The sequence below is a fragment of the Lissotriton vulgaris genome, chromosome 8, assembly GCF_964263255.1.
Source record: "Lissotriton vulgaris chromosome 8, aLisVul1.2, whole genome shotgun sequence".
Classification (NCBI taxonomy): domain Eukaryota; kingdom Metazoa; phylum Chordata; class Amphibia; order Caudata; family Salamandridae; genus Lissotriton; species Lissotriton vulgaris.
In genome coordinates, this window is record NC_141696.1 from 1,193,323,774 (window position 1) to 1,193,342,321 (window position 18,548).

Here is an 18,548-nt window from a genome sequence, read left to right on the forward strand (position 1 = left end):
TCCTCATGCTCCTGGAGATGTCTAATTGATTACTTTTCCAGTATCTTACTAAGATCTGAGAGGATAGAGGTAGCCCTGTTCACAGCCTTATCACAATACAGTAAGTCGACCCCAGGAGGAAAACAAGGACCCCAGACGGATGAAAGAATGGCCAACTTAAGCAGGAGAGTACTGTTTATAATACATTTTTTCAGTTCTTAGATTGTCGTCTCCAAAGTATAACAGTGCAAACTGTGCTTTAAGGTTCCACGCTGAGTGTGGCCTTGGGAAATTAACTTTGTAAGTTGCTCTTTACATGGTATTTTCCCTCATGCTCATTTCTTCTGCTCTAGTAATTACTCATTCTCTGGCTTCTAAGAGAAGTCAAATCTAGCATCCCCAGTTGGTGAGCAAGTGTCACAATTGGGCAATGAACTTTAAATAGATTGGCGCATTAAAGGTAGAGACCAGAAACTGTTAAAAGAAGGCCGGCACATGGCATTGAAGGTGTAAGCTATCTATTCTGCACTGCATGGGTATGTTAGGGGCTAGTTATACAACACAGCAAACCACTAACTAATGACTTCAGGGCGCTTGGAACGAGGAAAGAGGTCATCATCGAGACATCAAAAACACTTTGCAAACAGAAATACCTTTTTTAAAATATATATCGCTTTATACTGCACACTTCCATTGTTTCTAACTCATGTAAATAACAAGTGCAAATAACCATATTTGGTGGTATATATATATATATATATATATATATCCAGTATCTCCGAATTCCCTTTGCAGCGCCCAGCCGGAACACAGCCAAAGAAACGGATACAGACTCCAGTTTTGCGTGGATCTAGAAGGTCTTTATTTTATTTTCAAATTGTCAGACGCGTTTCGAATACCTCTGTATTCTTCCTCAATTGACAAACAAATAGTCCGCTTTTTATTTTTATACTTTTAGAAGTGATGCTTTCACCTATTCCCAGTGCAAAAATAGAAGAAATACTACATGCCAAATGCATGCTGGGTATTGTAGTATCAACACCAAACTTTACCAAACCCATAGTATAATTTGTCCATTGAACAAAATACATTATAACTGCATGAATGCCAGTTCATTGGTAAGAGAGTACATTACCATGTGCAATTAAGTTCCCGTGCATATAAGCTAAATAGTTTGGGTCAGATATGTATATATTTACAACATTTTTCATGAAAATACCATAACATACAAAAATATATATATCTCACATTATAAAAATATATATTTGATAAATTTATATATTATGTACAATATAAAAATAGAAACATCCTCTAAAACCGTAGGTATTCCCATAATCGGTTATACAAATCTAACGGAATGAATTCCAAATTTATGCGGACCTCAGCTTATTTATGCAATGGGACACTGCAACATTAGTATTATGTACAAAATTACAAGTTGGGTGCCAGAAGTGTGTTTGTAGCAGCATGTAAATATATCTTCAAATAAAGTGCATAAAGTGATATTTTCCTTATACCATAATATTCGTGCCTTTTTGTATAAAGAAGAAAATTTCATATTTGATTGGGTTTTTTTGAAATATTTTTTTAAAATTTATAAGATAAAAATAATTTATACTTATAATGTGAAAGACTAAAACCAAAATTGAGATAAAATGGAGTAGACACTGGGGTCACAGTATAGTAATCAATATTTACACACAGGATACAAAGGTTACAGGATACCCTGTCGGAGACAACCTAAACCAACGTAAGACTATTTCAGAGGAAATGATGGAGGTCCTCCGTGTTGTTCAGACCGTTTGGCTGTCTACTATCTAGTTCAATGATGAATTTCGATTCCAGCTGCCTAAGGCGTTTTTCTCTATTGCCACCACGCGGATTATCAGTCACCGCTCCGATGACAAAATATTTCAGGTCCGCTAGATTGTTTTGGTGGGCTGCCTTAAAGTGTCTTGCGACAGGATACGTGCTATCGTTGTTTACGATAGCACGTAGGTGTTGTAGGATTCTGACGTGTACTTGCTGCTTGGTACTGCCCACATAACGGAGCCCACAAGTACACGTCAGAATGTACACTGCATAATCAGTTTTGCAGTCATGACATCCCTGAATATTAAATTCCCTCGGGCTAAATGGGGTGGTATATTTTTTGGTGGTTACACCAAATTTACATGCCCTACAGGATGAGCACTTGAAAAAACCTTGTTTTTCTGGTAGCCAATGAGTGCTCTTCTTCTTGATGTTGAGATCAGGTACGCTTTTAGCTATTTTGTTTCTCATTGAAATGCCTCTTCGAAAGGTTAATGTGGGCTTTTGAGGCAGTTCAGATGTTATGACTGCGTCTGTCTGCACTATCGCCCAATTTCGATTGATTATCGATCGAATTTGGCGATGCTGGTTGTTATAGGTGAGAATCAGCCTGGGTGTATTGGGGGTGTCCTTACTTTCCTCCAAGATTTTTTCCTCTGTTGTTGGTAGTAATGATTCCCTGGGTCTACTGTTGGCTTTATCCAAAGCCCTTTGTAGAATTTTAGCCGTGTAGCCTCTCCTACGGAATCTTTCCACTGCCTCTCGTATGCATATTGTTTGCTGTCCCTCATCACTACATATGCGCTTTATTCTAAGAAGCTCACCATAGGGAATACTATCAATTAGATGTTTAGGCTGAGCACTGGAGGCATGCAACGTGGAATTGCCGGCTGTTGTTTTTCTATGTAATGTTGTTTTTAATTCACCATTTTCTACATAGACCTTGGTGTCCAGAAATTCAACCTCTTTGACACTGGTAGTTGAGGTGAAGTTTAAATTCATCTTGTTCACATTAATGTCATGTAAAAAAGCTTTTACACTTTCATCATCCCCTTTCCACAACACAAAGACGTCGTCTATAAAACGTAACCAAATTGTAATGTTGTTACCATATTTTGACGACAGATCTTTCCTTAGTGTCTGCTCCTCCCACCAGCCAACCACTAAACAGGCATAGCTGGGGGAGAAGCAGGACCCCATCGCCACGCCCCTACATTGCCTATATATCTTTTTAGCAAATGCAAAGTAGTTGTTATTTAGGCACCAATCAATACTTTTCATGATCACTTTGTTATGCTCATAATATTCAATTGGTCTAGTGGACAAAAAGTGTTTGATAGCATTAAGTCCCACTTGATGATCTATACAAGTGTATAGGGATTCAATGTCCAATGTTAACATTCTCATACCGTCTTCCCACTTGATATGACCTATTTTTGTTAGAAAGTCACCGGTATCCTTGACATATGATGGTAAATCCCTGACCAAGTCTTGCAAAAAGAAATCAATGTATTGTGATAGGTGCTCACTTGCACTTTCAATTGCTGATATTATTGGGCCTCCCGGGACTGGGGTTCTCTCCTTATGAGTCTTGGGGAGAAAAGATGGGTGACTCATTAGATAGAAAATTATACTCCTCCTTGGAAATCATATTGTCTCTTTTACATTGGAATAGGTGTTTCCGCAAAGTTTCCAATGCCTTTGTGTATTCTCTGTTGGTTGTTTCCACATAACATTTGATATATATATATATATATATATGTATATATATATATATATATATATATATATATATATATATATATATATATCGAGAGAGAGAGAGAGAGAGAGAGAGGTTCTTGTAGTGTTGAAAATGATAAAATTACTGAGGGCCAATACAGCGTAAAAACTAAAAAGGTCAATGTTTTCCACGACACCTCCAAAGCACACATACATGACGGTGTGTTTCGTGTCTACAGTAGACTTTTCACATGTATTTTCCAGAGTAAATTGTAATTAGTAGGTCGTGCAGAGAATTATAACGATGGTGCTCTGTTACACCTAGGAACACCATAAGGATAAGTAAACTGAAATCCTGTGAACATTCTGATGACTGGGAAGGATTATCAACAGTTATCAGGTTACTGAGAATGAATGCGAACATGTCTGAATTTACAACAGTCACGAATTTCTGCTTTATGTCGGCCTTACAAACAAATGAGTTTTAAACTTTAAATTAAAAAAACAAAAAAGTTGGTATCAAGAGATTGCACGCCGCTGTATTTACATCAGTGGCCTAACAAAGGTACAGTCGCCCGAATTAAGAATCTCTTCTCCATACTACACTGGCCATGCGAGCACGTACAGTTGAAGCTTGTTAGACCCAAAATGCAAGAAATGTGGCCAGTCCGGTTCATTTCGGCAATTTCACAATAACTTCCCTGAATGGAGTGCATGCGCGGTGGCGCCCGGGGGCCATGGAATTCAGCGACGCTGCTGAATCCTGCAGAAACGCTCACCTGCCACGGTATCTGTTGATTTCAGCCACAAGAAAAGCTTCCCGCTCAAACAGATCAAAATCACTGGTTACAGCAACGAACTCGGGGGTCTTGTGTTTAACAACTGTATGTTAGGCCAAAACAGGTGCTTGGCACTCAGGGGGAGCAGAGTTCACAAGATAACCGAAAGAAGGAAGACAACCTGAAACCAGAGGGGCGTCGCTTGTTTTCGAATGTTGTGTGCAGCATTAGCTTTGGCACAACGTTATAAAACGACCCGGGCTTGTAAAGTGCCAGGATACCCAGATACCAGCAGTGCTCGACACGTGTAGATAGTGGCATGTGTAGCAGATGCACACTGCACTTTCAGTTCACACAAGTTACTTGGAGAGGTGGGGGACGTGGGCTCTTATGCATCAAAGTATTTTCCCACAGACACATAAGCCTGATTCACAAAAGTAACTTGCACTTTTGAGTAAGTTTACACTTAAGATTAAGTTTACTACTGTTTGTTACTCACAAACTGCACTTTTGTAGTAGCTTGCACTTTTGTAGTAACTTACACTTTTGTAGTAAGTCCAGCACAACACATGGCAAACCACTGGTACTGCAACACCCTCACAAAGTAAATAATGGGAGTAGGGATATACTACAAATAAGTACATTACTACAAAAGTGCAGTTTGCGAATACTTACTAAAAAGTGTAATTTACTACAAATGTGCAGCTTGTGAATAGCACTTTGTAGTACGTTTTGTAGTACTGCTGTAGTACTGCAAAACGTACTACAAAGTGAAGTTTATGAATCAGGGCCACTATGGGAAAAGAAGACCTTGGCACATCAGGGCCTTACTGGAGACAGACACACTAAAGTGATTTCCTTTGTTGAAAAACAATGAACACTACTGTCTATTGGCTGGTAAACAGGCATGATTTAAACACGCATTTGCAAAGCCAATCAGACTCGCCTGTGCAAGAGCTATTGGCTTTACTAATATTTTTTAGCCATGTTGTGCACCAGCGTGGCTGCTGTTCAGCATGGTCAAAAGTTAGTGGGGTAAGTGAGAGAGGTATGGAATGTAGTGTCGTAAAGCAGTTTAGAGTGAAGTGTTATGGAATAGCATAGAGGGTCACGGAGTGGCATAGAGTAGACTTGAGTGATGTGAAGTAGAGTGAAGTGGAGTGCCATGAAGTGGCATAGAGTGAAGTGGTGTAAAGTGTTGTGGAGTGTCGTGGAGGGAGTAGAATGTCATAGAGTAGTATGGCGCTGAGTGGAGTGGAGGTGAGTGGCATGGAGTAGAGTGTCATGGCGTAGAGTGTCATGGAGTGGTATGGAACAGAGTGGAGTGGCATAGAGGATGTTGCCTAGAGTTGAGTGGAGTAGAGTGGAGCAAAGCAGAGAGAAATAGATTGTTGTTGAGTGCAGTGGCATAGAGTGGAGCAGCGTAGGAGAGTGGAATGGTGCAGAGTGGAGTAGAGTGTTGTAGAGTCGAGTGGCATAGAGTGGAGTGGCATAGAGTGTCAGAGGGGAGTGGCAGAGAGTGGAGTTGTGGCGTGCAGCAGGGTAGAGTAGTGTGTTTTAGAATAGAGTGGAGTAGAGTGGCATAGAGGGAGTTGAGTAGAGCATTGTAGAATGGAGTATTGTTGTAGAGTGGCATAGAGTGGAGTAGAGTGTTACAGACTGGAGTGCCATAGAGTTGAGTAAAATTTGATGAAGGAGAGTGTAGCCTCGTAGAGTGGAGTGTAGTAGAGTACAGAATAGTGGCCTAGAGTGAAGTGGCATAAAGTACAGTGGAGCAGAGCAGATTGGTGTAGAGTGCATTGGTTTTGAGTAAAGTAGTGTAGCCTACATTGGCATAGAGTGCAGTGATGTACAGTAGCATAGAGTAGTGTGGTGCAGAGTAGAGTGCAGTGACATAGAATCCAATGGCCTAGAGTGGAGGCACGCAGAGTGGAGTAGACTGACGTAGAGCACGGTGGTGTAGAATGTGGTGGCACACAGTAGATGGTTTCAGAGTAGAGTAAAGTGGAGTTAAGTGGAGTAGGGTGGAGTAGAGTGGAGTGGTGAAGAGTGAAGCGGTGCAGGGTAGAGTGGAGAGGTGTAGAGTAGCATAGAGTGCAGTGGCATAGAGTACAGTGGTGTAGAGTGCAGGGGCAAGGATTGCAGTGGTACAGATTAGGTTAGAGTGTCATAGAGTGGAATATTGTAGAATGTAGTGGCATAGACTGCAGAAGAATGCCGTAGAGTTGAGTGTTGTAGAGTAGAGTGCAGTGGCGTATAGTGCAGTGGTGCAGAGTAGAGGGTCGCTGAGTTCACTGGCGGAGAGTGCAGACCTGCAGAGTAGAGAGTCGTAGAGTGCAGTGTCACAGAGTGCAGTGGTATAGCACAGAGTGCAGTGGTGCAGAGAAGAGTGATGGATAGTAGAGTGGTGCAGAGAACAATGGTGTAGAGTGGCATAGCATGCAGAGGTGCAGGGTGTCGCAGAGTATAGTAGCACAGAGTGCAGTGGTGCAGAGTAGTTGGCATAGAGAGCAGTGGCATAGAGCGCATTTGCACAGAGTGGAGTGGTGCAGAGGGGAGTAGGTAGCATAGAGTGCAGTGGCATATAGTGCAGTGGCGAAGAGTAGATTGTTTCAGTCTAATGGTGTAGAGTGCATTGGCGCAGAGTGCAGTGCTGCAGAGTAGAGTGACTTAGAGCCGAGTGTTCAGGTAAAAAGAGCATTGGTGCATAGTAGAGTGGGGTATAGAGCATTGGCATAGAGTAGAGTGGTGCACAGTAGAGAAGCATAGAGTGCAGCGTGTCACAGTAGATTGAAGTGACATAGAGTGGAGTGGCGAAGAGAGCAGTGTCGTAGAGTACAGTTTTGTAGATCGCAGGGTGTAGAGTGCGGTAATGCAGAGTGCAGTGGTGCAGAGAACAGTGGTGCAGAGTAAAGTGGTGCAGAGAACAAGGGTGTAGAGTGGCATAGCATGCAGAGGTACAGTGTGTCGCAGAGTATAGTAGCACAGAGTGCAGTGGTGCAAAGTAGTTGGCATAGAGTGCAGTGGCATAGAGCGCATTTGCTCAGAGTGGAGTGGTGCAGAGGGGAGTAGGTAGCATAGAGTGCAGTGGCATATAGTACAGTGGCGAAGAGTAGATTGTTTCAGTTTAATGGTGTAGAGTGCATTGTCGCGGAGTTTGGGCTACAGAGTAGAGTGACTTAGAGCAGAGTGCTGTGGTAAAAAGAGCAGTGGTGCATAGTAGAGTGGGGTATAGAGCATTGCATAGAGTAGAGTGGTGCACAGTAGAGAAGCACAGAGTGCAGTGTGTAACAGAAGATTGAAGTGGCATAGAGTGTAGTGGCATAAAGTGTAGTGGCATACAGTGAATTGGCATAGAGTGCAGTAGAGTGGTGTACAATAGAGTGGTGCAGTGTAGAGTATAGTGGTGCAGAGTAGAGTGGTGGAGAGTTCAGTGGCGGACAGTGCAGTGTTGCAGAGTAGAGTGGCGTAGAGTGGAGTGGTACAGAGTAGAGTAGACGCTTTCTTGAATGTCTCCAAGATGTCATTAATGAATCAGAGTTTCTCTGGCCCTCCTTATGCCTAAAGCATATTTACCCATTAAACGAGTTTTCTGAGCAGGTTATTTCTTGGAGGCACACAACAACTGTTTATAACTACACCGATAAGTCTGCATTTTCCAAACAAGTGAACATTTCAAAATGGTGAACTCTGTACTAAATCTCAGGACGTATATATGACTACACAAGCCTATTAATCATTTAGGCTGTGAACTGACACTGACGTTTCCGATCTTTTGTACACTATACATTTCACAGTGCTTTTATTGTGTTTTTAACATTGGCGTGCTGCTTGTGTGATTTCAGTGAAAACAGTGCAGAACAGCAATATGTTGACATTCATTTTGATTGTGCTTGTCACATGTAATAGGTTTGCAAACAGCAGTGAAGGCAAGGGAAAAGACAGAGACAGAACAGGAAGATCCATACACTTTACCTTGAGTGAACTGAATGATGCTGTGGTTGCCTTTATCCAGGTTGATCAGGAAGCCATGGTGGGGTCCCTCAATGACCCGGAAGCGCACAAGGAGGGTTACACTGTCCCTGTCCTCTGCTCTCAGGGCTTTGCTTGTGATGAGAAATCCCACGTGACCAGTAGGCAAGATACGTAGAGTGGGGGCTCCTTTGTTGACCACAATTTGGGGGATCCCATTGTCGACTGCTATGATTTGGATTTTCATCATTTGGGGCCTCCTTGTTTCGAATACAGTGTCGGGGAAAACGTAGAAGTCAGTATGGGTGCCATCGGTTACCGTGAACGAGAAGCTGTCTTCAGCGGACTCGGTCCCATCATGCTTGTAACTGATGAGATTGTCATTAAGGTCTTGCTTGGTGAAGGTTGTCACGGATTTTGTGTTGTTGAACAGAAGCTGGCCATGAACAGGTACTTGGGTCACAATGAACTTCAGAAGATGGTCAGGGGTGTCTCTGTCTTCCACTGTTAGCTCAAAGGGGGTTATTAGTTTGTGTTCACTCTCACTGACTGCCATGCCATGAATTGTCACCACTGGTTTTTTGTTGTCGACATCACTTATAGAAATCCGGAAGGTGCGAAACACTGGGTTGTATCCATCAGTGACTTCAAATTCAAAGCTATCCATTTTCACTTCATCATCTGAAGTGTGAATATAGTAGACTTTGTTTCCTGCTAATTGGAGTTGGGTGAAAGAAGTCACTGGCACTCCCGGGCGATCTGTGCACTCCAAGTGGCCCCGGATAGGTGCCCGGGTGATGCTGAAAACCAAATGCTCATCTGGGCTGTTCAGGTCACTGGTGCTCAAGAGGTCTGTTGTGAGTGTTACTCTCCCACCTTCTTTCAATGACACTCCTTTATTGATGACATCTGGGAAGACCATGTCAATACTTCCAATGGTCACATAAAAGTAGCGGTCAATAAGGGGATTTAAGCCATCTGTCACATCAAACTTTATAAGGTCGCGTATCCCTTCTTGTCCAAAGTGCACATACAGGATGAGATCCCGGTCTATCTCATCCTGAGTAAAGTTCATTCCCACAGTGATGTTCTCAATTCCACCTGAGGGCCTCCTTCTCTGTAAAAGGCCCTGTCCTGGGCCATATCGCACAATAAAGGTCAGCGTGCTATCATCCGAATCTAAATCAGTAGCCTTCAGGATTCTGTTTGTGATTATTTTGGTTTCTCCAATCTCAATTTCGAGTCCATCATTGATAGTCATTCTGGGGGTCTCATCATCCACCGGTATCACCATAATGAGCACTGTTTGTTCAACATCGAACTTGCCATCAGTGAGTTTCACCTCAAAGCTGTCCTCCGTTGTCTCAGAGTCATCATGCTCATAGATTATGCTAGAGCTCTCCTTAATCTGCTCTAAATTGAAGCTTTCCACCAAAACAGTGCCATTCACCAGCTGGTTTACAATATGCCCATGCTTGGGTGGTTTAGTAATGATAAAAGTCAGCTCATCAGCTGGTATATCTGCATCCGCTGCATTGAGGATGGGCGTATCAATCACCAAACGCATGCCTTCCATGACAACAAATTCTCTCATAAAAATTTCAGGCTTTTCATCATTGGCAGGGATGATGACAATGGGAAAGAAGTGCCTCTGGGAAAAGTTGGTTCCATCAGAACAACGGAAATTGAACCTATCTTCCACAGGCTCTACATGCTTATGGATACTTTGAACATAGTAAATATGTCCCAGTCTAAGGTCTTTCAAGGTAAACGCACTTATAGCTGTTCCGGCTCTTGACTTTTCAGAACCTGGGGCTGGAGATATGTTTTCCAAATATCCAGCGGTGGGCTGTACAACAATAGTACAAAGAATATCGTCATTGGAGGTGTCTATGTCTTTGGCACTTACATGTAAAGGTGTGATCACTCCTTTGTCCCCTTCGACAACAGTAAACTGTTCTCCTACTGTAACCTCTGGTGGTTGGCTGTCAACAGGTAGGATAGTCACCTGGATTCTAACTCCCTGGACAGTGTTCCCCCCAACTGTCCACTCTTCAGACATGTCAGACAGGGTTAAATTAAAGGAGTCCTCTTTTTTCAGTGGCCCGATCTCACCACTGGCGTGAGAATACACCACAGCCCCATCAATGATATCTCGCTGTGAAAACCGTTCAGCTGGAATCCCATTCACCAAAATGTCCCCCAACAATGGTGGATCCTCAACAATGAAAGTCAACATTAGGTCATCGGTATCTTCATCTGTACCTTGGATGACATTAGCTGTGATCACAGCAGCGCTGTTTTCAAGAACATCTAAAAAAGAACCAATCGTTCCAGGAGGTAGTTTTAGTGTGGGGACTTCATCATCCACCAGTCGCACTGTGATTTTCAGCACAATAGTTACAACATGCACACCATCGCTGACATCCAAAGTACATGAATCACTGCTGGACTCGTCTCCATTGTGAATATAGGATATTCTGCCTTTGGCTATGTCTTCTAAGCTAAAAGACTCTCCCACCCTCATGACATTGAGTGACAACAGCACCTGCCCATGCCTAGGAGACTGGGTTAGTGTAAACAAAATCCGGTGCCCATGTGTGTCCGTGTCAGTAGCATCCAGTTCTGACTTTGTGATAACATGCGTTCCGCTCTCAAGCACAGTGAATCCAGTGTTGATGATGTTCGGGGGTTTATTGTCCACAGGCTGTAGATAGATTGTAAAAACGCCCCTCGCTGTATTCCCAGCCGTGTCCTCCACTGTGTACTCAAACTGCACCACATGGGGGGTGATTCCCAGCTCCAGATCCGGGGGCTTGTATGCGATCTTGTGGTGGTTGATCTGAGCCTGATTGAACTCAGTCACAACAACATCTGGAGTTTCCGTGAGCACTATGGAGCCCATCTGCACAGGGTTGTTCTCATCAGTGTCAGTGGGGGGTTTGACAATGGTGTACTTCAGATCCCTGTCATCAGAGTCTAAGTCGGTGTAACGGAGAAACTTTCTCCGGAGGTAGGTCAGCTGGTACTCCTGTACCACCATTTGCAGCGAGGTGCCGGGGTATAATTCAGGGGGGATGTCGTCAATGGGATGGATCTTGATGATGAGTGTATTCGCTCCAGACTGGTTTGGAGGATCGTTCTCATCGTGAACCCTAAACACAAGGTAGTCCATGACGGTGGCTGTGCTGTGGGGCCCAGTGTGCCTGTAGAAGAGTTTCCCATCGAGGATGTCCTGTTGCAGCCAGGTTTTCACCTCCTTCTCGTAAAGGCCTTCACTCTGCAGGTGGCTCCATGAGTCAAGGTCATCGTCAGGGGCCTCCTGCTGCCGCAGCACCACTTCGCCAAGGCTGGGAAATGGCAGCTCCAGGGTGAACACCAGGGTCAGGTCCTCCGAGTCAATGTCGGTTGCACTGAGCACAAAGGGCGTGATTTGCACCACCTGCTTCTCAAAGAGCACCAGCCCGGTGTTGGCATTTACGATCGGAGGCTCGTCATCAGTGGGCACAACAGTTATCGGGAACAGGAACTCCACCTCGTGTTGCCCGTCGGTCATCCGGAAGATGATGTTGTCGCTGTAAGTGTCGCTTCCATCATGCTGATAGATCACAAGCCCAGAATCTAAGTCGTGAGGGGTGAAGAACTTTCTGTTCGGCGGGGCGCCCAGCACAGTGAGCTGGCCGTGCCGGAGCCCGTCTATCACCTGCACCCGCACCTCCTCCAGGTTGTCTTCGTCACTGATCTCAAGGTTATGGGCGCTGGAAAGCGGGCGAGACTGACCCTCGTAGAGCAACTGGCCCGTGTTGTGCGTCACCACGGGTGCCATGGTGTTCATAGGCCTCACCAGGATCATAAAGGAGAACGGTTCCGAGGAGGCGCCCTCGGTGTCCACCACCTCCAGCTCGATCTCGAAGATACGCTCGTAGCCAGAGTCAGACGCCGGCGGCCGGTACGCAATCTTCAGCTCCTGCAGGTCTCGCTGGTGGAAAGAGGTGATGGGCATGCTGCGGTCGTCCGTGCTGACAATGCTTCCCTGGCCAGGCCCAAAGGGGGACGTGATGTTGAAGATGAGCTCCCCGGGGTCAGACTCCGCATCCTCGGCTGCCAGCATGTCTGGGGTGATGGCAGTCATGACGAACTGGTCCACTTCCATCATCATCATGGCCACAAAGCTGGGCCTGGGTGCTGTGTTGTCCAGGCCTTCCCGCACCCGCACAAGGATCTGGAAGCGCTCCTGCTTCAGCACCTGGCCCTGGCGGTCCAGCAACTCGACCAACATGGGCACAAAGTCCCGGTTGGGGGATCGGGTGGTAGCCGTGTGCTGGTAGCGCACATCCAGCTTCAGGAACTCCTCACAGTCAACCATCTGACCAGGGGTCTTGGGCTCGAAGTTAACTAGCCTCCCATACCTGGGCAGGCCTCCCTGGCCAATCACAGGGCTGATCCTGCACACCTCCGATGCCCGGTCGTAGGTGAACTCCAGAGTCTTCCTGTCGATGGGCCCACTGGTGCCCAGCAGCTTCTCCACGGTCAGAGGCATGTTCCTGGTCACCACCTCCAGCTGGGTGAACAGCACCTCCACCTCCAGCATGAAGGGCACCACCACCGTGCGCGTCTGCGTGTCGTAACGCAGCATCAGCTTCACCCTGTCCGTGGACGGGCTGCGGGAGCCCAGGTGCGTGTACTTCACCTCTCCGGGGCCGAAGTCGCAGGGAAACCTGGCCGGGGACAGGCGGCCGGGCCTCTGGGACAGGGGGTCATTGTCCAGCACCGATAGGTGGCACCGGTCGCCCGGGTGCACGGTAATGGACAGGTCCTGCACGGGATCCAGGTAGACGGACTTGCCGAACGGCACTCGGACGCCGTTGTTGGTGAGCAGGGGAGCCCCCTCCACTTCATCCGGGGCTCCGTAAGATAAGGGGGCACTGTCCCGTTGCGCCACGGCTTGTCCTCGGGCAATGCCAACTGCAGCCAACGAAAGCAGCAATGACAGCAGCGCCTCAGCCCGGGCGCCCTGAGCGGTCCCCCTTCCCATGCTCGCCGCGTCCCTGCAATAACTTCAGGAACTTGCCAAAGTCCTGCAAGGCGCGCAGACTCCACCTGTGTGCACGGGTGAAGCGCGCCCCGCCTCTCCGAGGTGTTCCCCTCCTAATCCTGGCTGCGGGTGACCATGCTGGTTTCAAGCCCCCTAGCACTGCACCCAGCGCCTGTCCGGCAGGTTATAAGTGCCGGAGTCCCAGGGGCAGTCAGCAGCCGGGCGGAGCCCGCCCCGGTGCCTCGGGATTGGCGCGCAGCTCGGTGGGGAGGGGTGCGCTGCTGGAAGGACAGGCGCTGCTGGATCACTCAGAAGGGGTGTGTGGAGGGGGCTTAAGGTTACTGACCACAGCGGAGTGGAGGGGCCGCTGCCGCGGGTGGGTCCTGCGTGCCGCGGTCAGGGTTTCAAAAGGTGAGAGGAAACTTGGTGGGAGGGGCGCAGGTGGACGCCTGCGGGCCTGTGACTACGGGGCACAAGGGGAACCTGTTGTTGATCTCAGGTAAATCCCCACCGCGCACACACATACCCGCCTCTCGTACGTACAGTGACAGAAAGCAAGAGCGTTTCGCAAAGATGGTGTGTCAAGCTGCCTGCATTTTTCAGCCTGCGCAATCTGAGCGCCAGGCAATTGTGCGCTCAAATACCAATAAGCCTTGCTTCGATATCTCCTCGTTTCGGTTCTTTGGCGATGACTTGGGGAAATGTGTAAAATGTAAATTGTTAACGCGATTGCCCAGAACCGCTCTTTGATTCAGAATCTGGTTACAGGATTTAATTTCTGAGCATGACTCTACGGACACGACCAATCTTCTTTCTCGTGCAGCCAGGCTGCCAGAGAGAGGTTTCACCGAAGTTCGTGTTTTCCTCGTGCATGGCAGCGAAAAGAAACCTGAGAAGAGTTGGAAAGGTAGCCGGCGGCGGTGGAAATTTATGCATTTAAAAAGTGATACCTGCGGCGCCAGTCTTACATTTGTCGAGTACTTAGACGGGTGTCTCTGTACACTGGTGTACAAGATATAAACAAAGGTGTGTTTTGCACACACAACAGATGGGCCAATTTGCGGCAAACATTTCACTTTGATGGATTTTCCCTGACCTGTGTGCAAGGGAAAGCAGCAGTTACAAGAAATGACGCGCTGCTTCATTCACTCTTCAAGAGTAGAACGCTTGTGTGTTCGCTATCGTAGTGGAAGCGTGGGATACAGGGTTTGCTTGAAACCTAAGACTGATTTTTTTGTCAAATAATTAAAAGTGGCATCGCAAGAAGTGATTTTTAGGGGGGCACACAACGGACCAAAGATAAAACTGGTGGGGCCACTTACAGTGTGTATTCCTGACAATTGTGTGCCCATGTGTCATATATATATATATATATATATACATATATATACATATATATATATATATATATATATATATATATATATATATATATATATATATATATATAATCCAATAGCACGATCTCGAACCTCCAACCAGTGGCGAACAAAGACCAGCGAGTCCCAAAGTAAGGCAAATATGTTTTTTATTGCACTAGTCTCAGAAAGTGCGCAGCGGACTGACGCGTTTCGGGCGGATGCCCTTGATCACAGTCTATATAAGGTATGTGAATTTCCAAAGCTGGCAAGCGCAGCACGTACACCACACGAACAAACAGGAACCAGCGAGACCCAGGAAGGTGCAAGTTTTTCTTTATTTAATTTTCAACCCAGCACCAGTCCGCCATGACGCGTTTCGGCTAGAGATAGACTTGATCACATAACAACGTCATGGGGGCTGACCACCCATTTAAAGTGCAAGAGTGCCATCACATGTCATGGAAAACAAAAAAATACTTTTGTTTCCAAAGTGTCACACAATTACGTTACAGCTTAAATGCCGGCATTGCACATATAGTATACAAGTCAATAAACAGTGTTTTAAATTACGGTAAAATACAAATTGCAAACATAGCTTGTAAAACCTCAGTGATCAAATGTCAGTGTAAGAATTCATGGCAACGGCTACAAAAACTTCTAAAATGAATATAAAAGTTAAAAGCCTAATAAATAATAAAATCCATCAAAACACAGTGGCATATATATATTGAAAGAGGCAACTGTGGAAAAAATGCAAAAGGATAACTAATAGTCCCTATTGTCATGCCTTCAAGTATGTTCAGAGGGTATAGTGCCCATGTGGGCTGTACACTGGCACTGAGGTAAAGATACAGATTGATATGTGCAAATACGCATAATTAGTGCAAAACATGTCATAATGGCATTAAAGTGCTACCAGAGAAAAGTGCAAATTTGTTAAATCAATAGATCTTAAGAAATCAATTACAAAAAAAGGTCAGGAGGGGTCCAGGATGCATGTTGAAATGTCATTTCACTAGTCTAAATTCTAAGTTATAGAACAATCACAGTACTGAGAAGAAAGTGCAATGTGCATACAACGAGGTGAGCAGAATACTATAGATAGGTGTGGCAGTCCTCCCCAATGTTGAGCCCTTGCAGTGACTTGGTGTCAAGTGATATGATGTATCGGGTTTCTAGCTTGCGCAACAGGGACTCTCTATCACCTCCCCTCCTCTGGGGAGGAACACAATCTATCACATAGTATTTCAGCAAGGAAGCATCTTTCCCATTAGTCTTTTCGAAATGCCTGGCTACTGGATATGCCGCATCTGCATTAGTAATAGTACGCAGATGCTGTAGGATTCGCTTGTGGACTTGTGGCCTTGTACTGCCCACATATCTAAGCCCACACGGGCATTCTAAAACATAAACTGCAAATTCAGATTTGCAGTTTAGATTTTGCTTGATTTTAATAGGAGATGGGGAAAGTGGTGTGCTAACCTCAGACTTGCTGATGCCGTGTTTACATGCTTTACAGGTAAAACACTTCAGGAATCCCTTGCTGTCATCTAGCCAGGATCCCATGATCACCTCTGGGCTGCTCGAAACCAAGCTATCTTGCATAGACCGGGCTTTGCGATAGGTAATGCTGGGGTATTTGGGCATTGCAGGGCCAATGACAGGGTCACTGGATATTAAGGACCAGTTATCCTTGATGATTTTATGAATGCTTTTATGTTGATTACTGTATCCAATAATCAACCTAGTCTCCTCACAGGGTCTATTAGCGGGAGGCTGCAGTCGTTCAACTCCTGAGCCCAGGAGTGCTGACCTGTCCATTTTATTGGCTCTTTGTGTAGCACTATCTATAATTTCTGATTTGTAACCCCTTTGAAGGAATCGGGCCCTACAGTGGGATTGTGCCAGCCGGCATTCCTCTTCACTGCTGCAAATTCTCCTGATAAGGAGCATCTCCCCATAGGGGATACTCCGTATCAGGTGTGCTGGATGGTGACTACCAGCATGCAGCAGTGTGTTGCCCGCTGTGGGCTTTCGATACAGCTTGGTGTGAAGGCTACCGTCCTGGACAAAGATTTCCACATCCAGGAACACAATGGTCTGAGTGCTGAAGTTACTGGTGAACTGAATATTGAGATTGTTGACATTCAGTTCTTTTATAAACTCGCTCACTTCAATCTCAGTACCATCCCATACAAGGAACAAATCATCAATATACCATAACCAGAGTTTCACTTTGGTGTTCATGGTGGCGGCATGCTCCGTCATAAGGACCTGCTCCTCCCAGTACCCCATGTGCAAACAGGCGTAACTGGGAGAGAAGCAGGCCCCCATTGCCACACCCCTGGTCTGTAAAAATAGCTGTTTGGCAAATAGGAAGACATTATTGTCTAGACATATGGAGATCATATCTAACAACATTTTCGAATGATCCTGGAAGCAGCCTTCTCTCTTCCCAAGAAAATGTTGAGTGGCTTTGAGTCCATCTTGATGGAATATGCTAGTGTATAATGAAGTAACGTCCATGGACACCAGAATATAATTAGAATTCCATCCAAAATCAATGAGTCTCCTTAGTAAGTCACTTGTATCAAGGATAAAGGAAGGCAAGCCTTTTACAAAGTCTTGTAGGAAGAAGTCGATGTACTTGCTCATGTTCTCCAACAGGCTGTTACATGCAGAGATGATGGGCCTGCCAGGTGGCTGCTGGTAGTTCTTGTGTACTTTAGGGATGAAGTAAATTACAGGAGTAACTGGGTAATCCTTTTTAAGAAATTTATACTCATCCATGGTCAGCAAGCCCTTGCTCCTCCAGGCAGAAAGTTTAGAATAGATTTCATTCCTAGCCTTAAGAGCATCTTGCATAGTGATATGCCTGTAACAGTCCCTGTCGTTGAGCTGTTTGAGAGCTTCTTCCAAATACATCTTACGTGGCCATAAGACCACGTTGCCACCTTTATCAGATTGCCTTACCACCAAATGTTTATTTGCCTTGAGCTTCTTTATGAGTTTGTGGTACTCACTGTCCCTGTAGTTGTAGCGTTTAGTTGCATGAGCATTTTTAATCTGCAATTCCTTCAATTGTGTGGTGACACGATCATGAAATATATCCACATTGTCCTTAATCATCAGAGGGTAGAATTTAGATTTGAGTTTGAAAGGTGTCGGACACAATGCAGGAAAAGGTTCACCTCCAAGTGCTGTCTGACTGTCTGTGTGAGAAGGAAACTCCTCCTCCTGGAGCTCCAAAAGTTCTTGCGTTAAGGCTGCTCCCACAGTGACTGCTTCACTGCTACCACTGGATGCATTGTGGGCAAAAACAGCGTCATGAGTCCCAATTGATGTGTTGGAGTCCAATGCTGTGCGTGCAGCATGATATTTGCGCAATTTTAATTTTCGCACATATTTGAACATGTCTATCTTAGTTGTTGCGTAATCGAAGTCTCCCCGCGGACTGTATGTCAGTCTTAAAGCTAAAATAGATGTTTCCTTTGGGGTCAGAGCAATATCGGTTAGATTGATGACTGCATGAACATTGATATTAGAGACATTGACAGTGTTTACTGTTGTGGTTGCGATGGCTGCGCCTTGTTCCACTGCCATCTGGAGCGAGGTTTCCTTTGTCTTCCTCCTGCATTTGCGGCATTTGCTGCTTTTCCGCCTCTCTGCACGTTTCCTGTTGGCGCGCTGCCGGCGGCTGCCTGGGTTCCTGAGCGCAGGGTTAGCTTTTGATCCTGCTGGACCATCTCCATTTCCTGCGCTGGAGTAAATTTTCAAAACCCCGACCGTAATTGACGCCTGGCTTCCGTGTCAGATTCACTTTCAGGTTGCGAGCTGTCCCCTGAGATCGAGGACACCTCAGTCTGCCCTGTGATATATATATATTTT

General features: G+C 45.6%; 1 protein-coding gene across 1 annotated transcript in view; it reads right to left on the reverse strand.

The window, feature by feature from the left end:
- Window positions 1-13,314, reverse strand: part of FREM2 (FRAS1 related extracellular matrix 2) — a 639,092-nt gene extending 625,778 nt beyond the window's left edge. The window contains exon 1 of the mRNA XM_086935067.1: window positions 8,268-13,314. Within this exon, the coding sequence (XP_086791193.1) occupies window positions 8,268-13,299 (5,032 nt within the window). The 5' untranslated portion in view covers window positions 13,300-13,314. The remainder of the gene's footprint in view (window positions 1-8,267) is intronic.
- Between the last annotated feature and the right edge of the window lie 5,234 nt (window positions 13,315-18,548).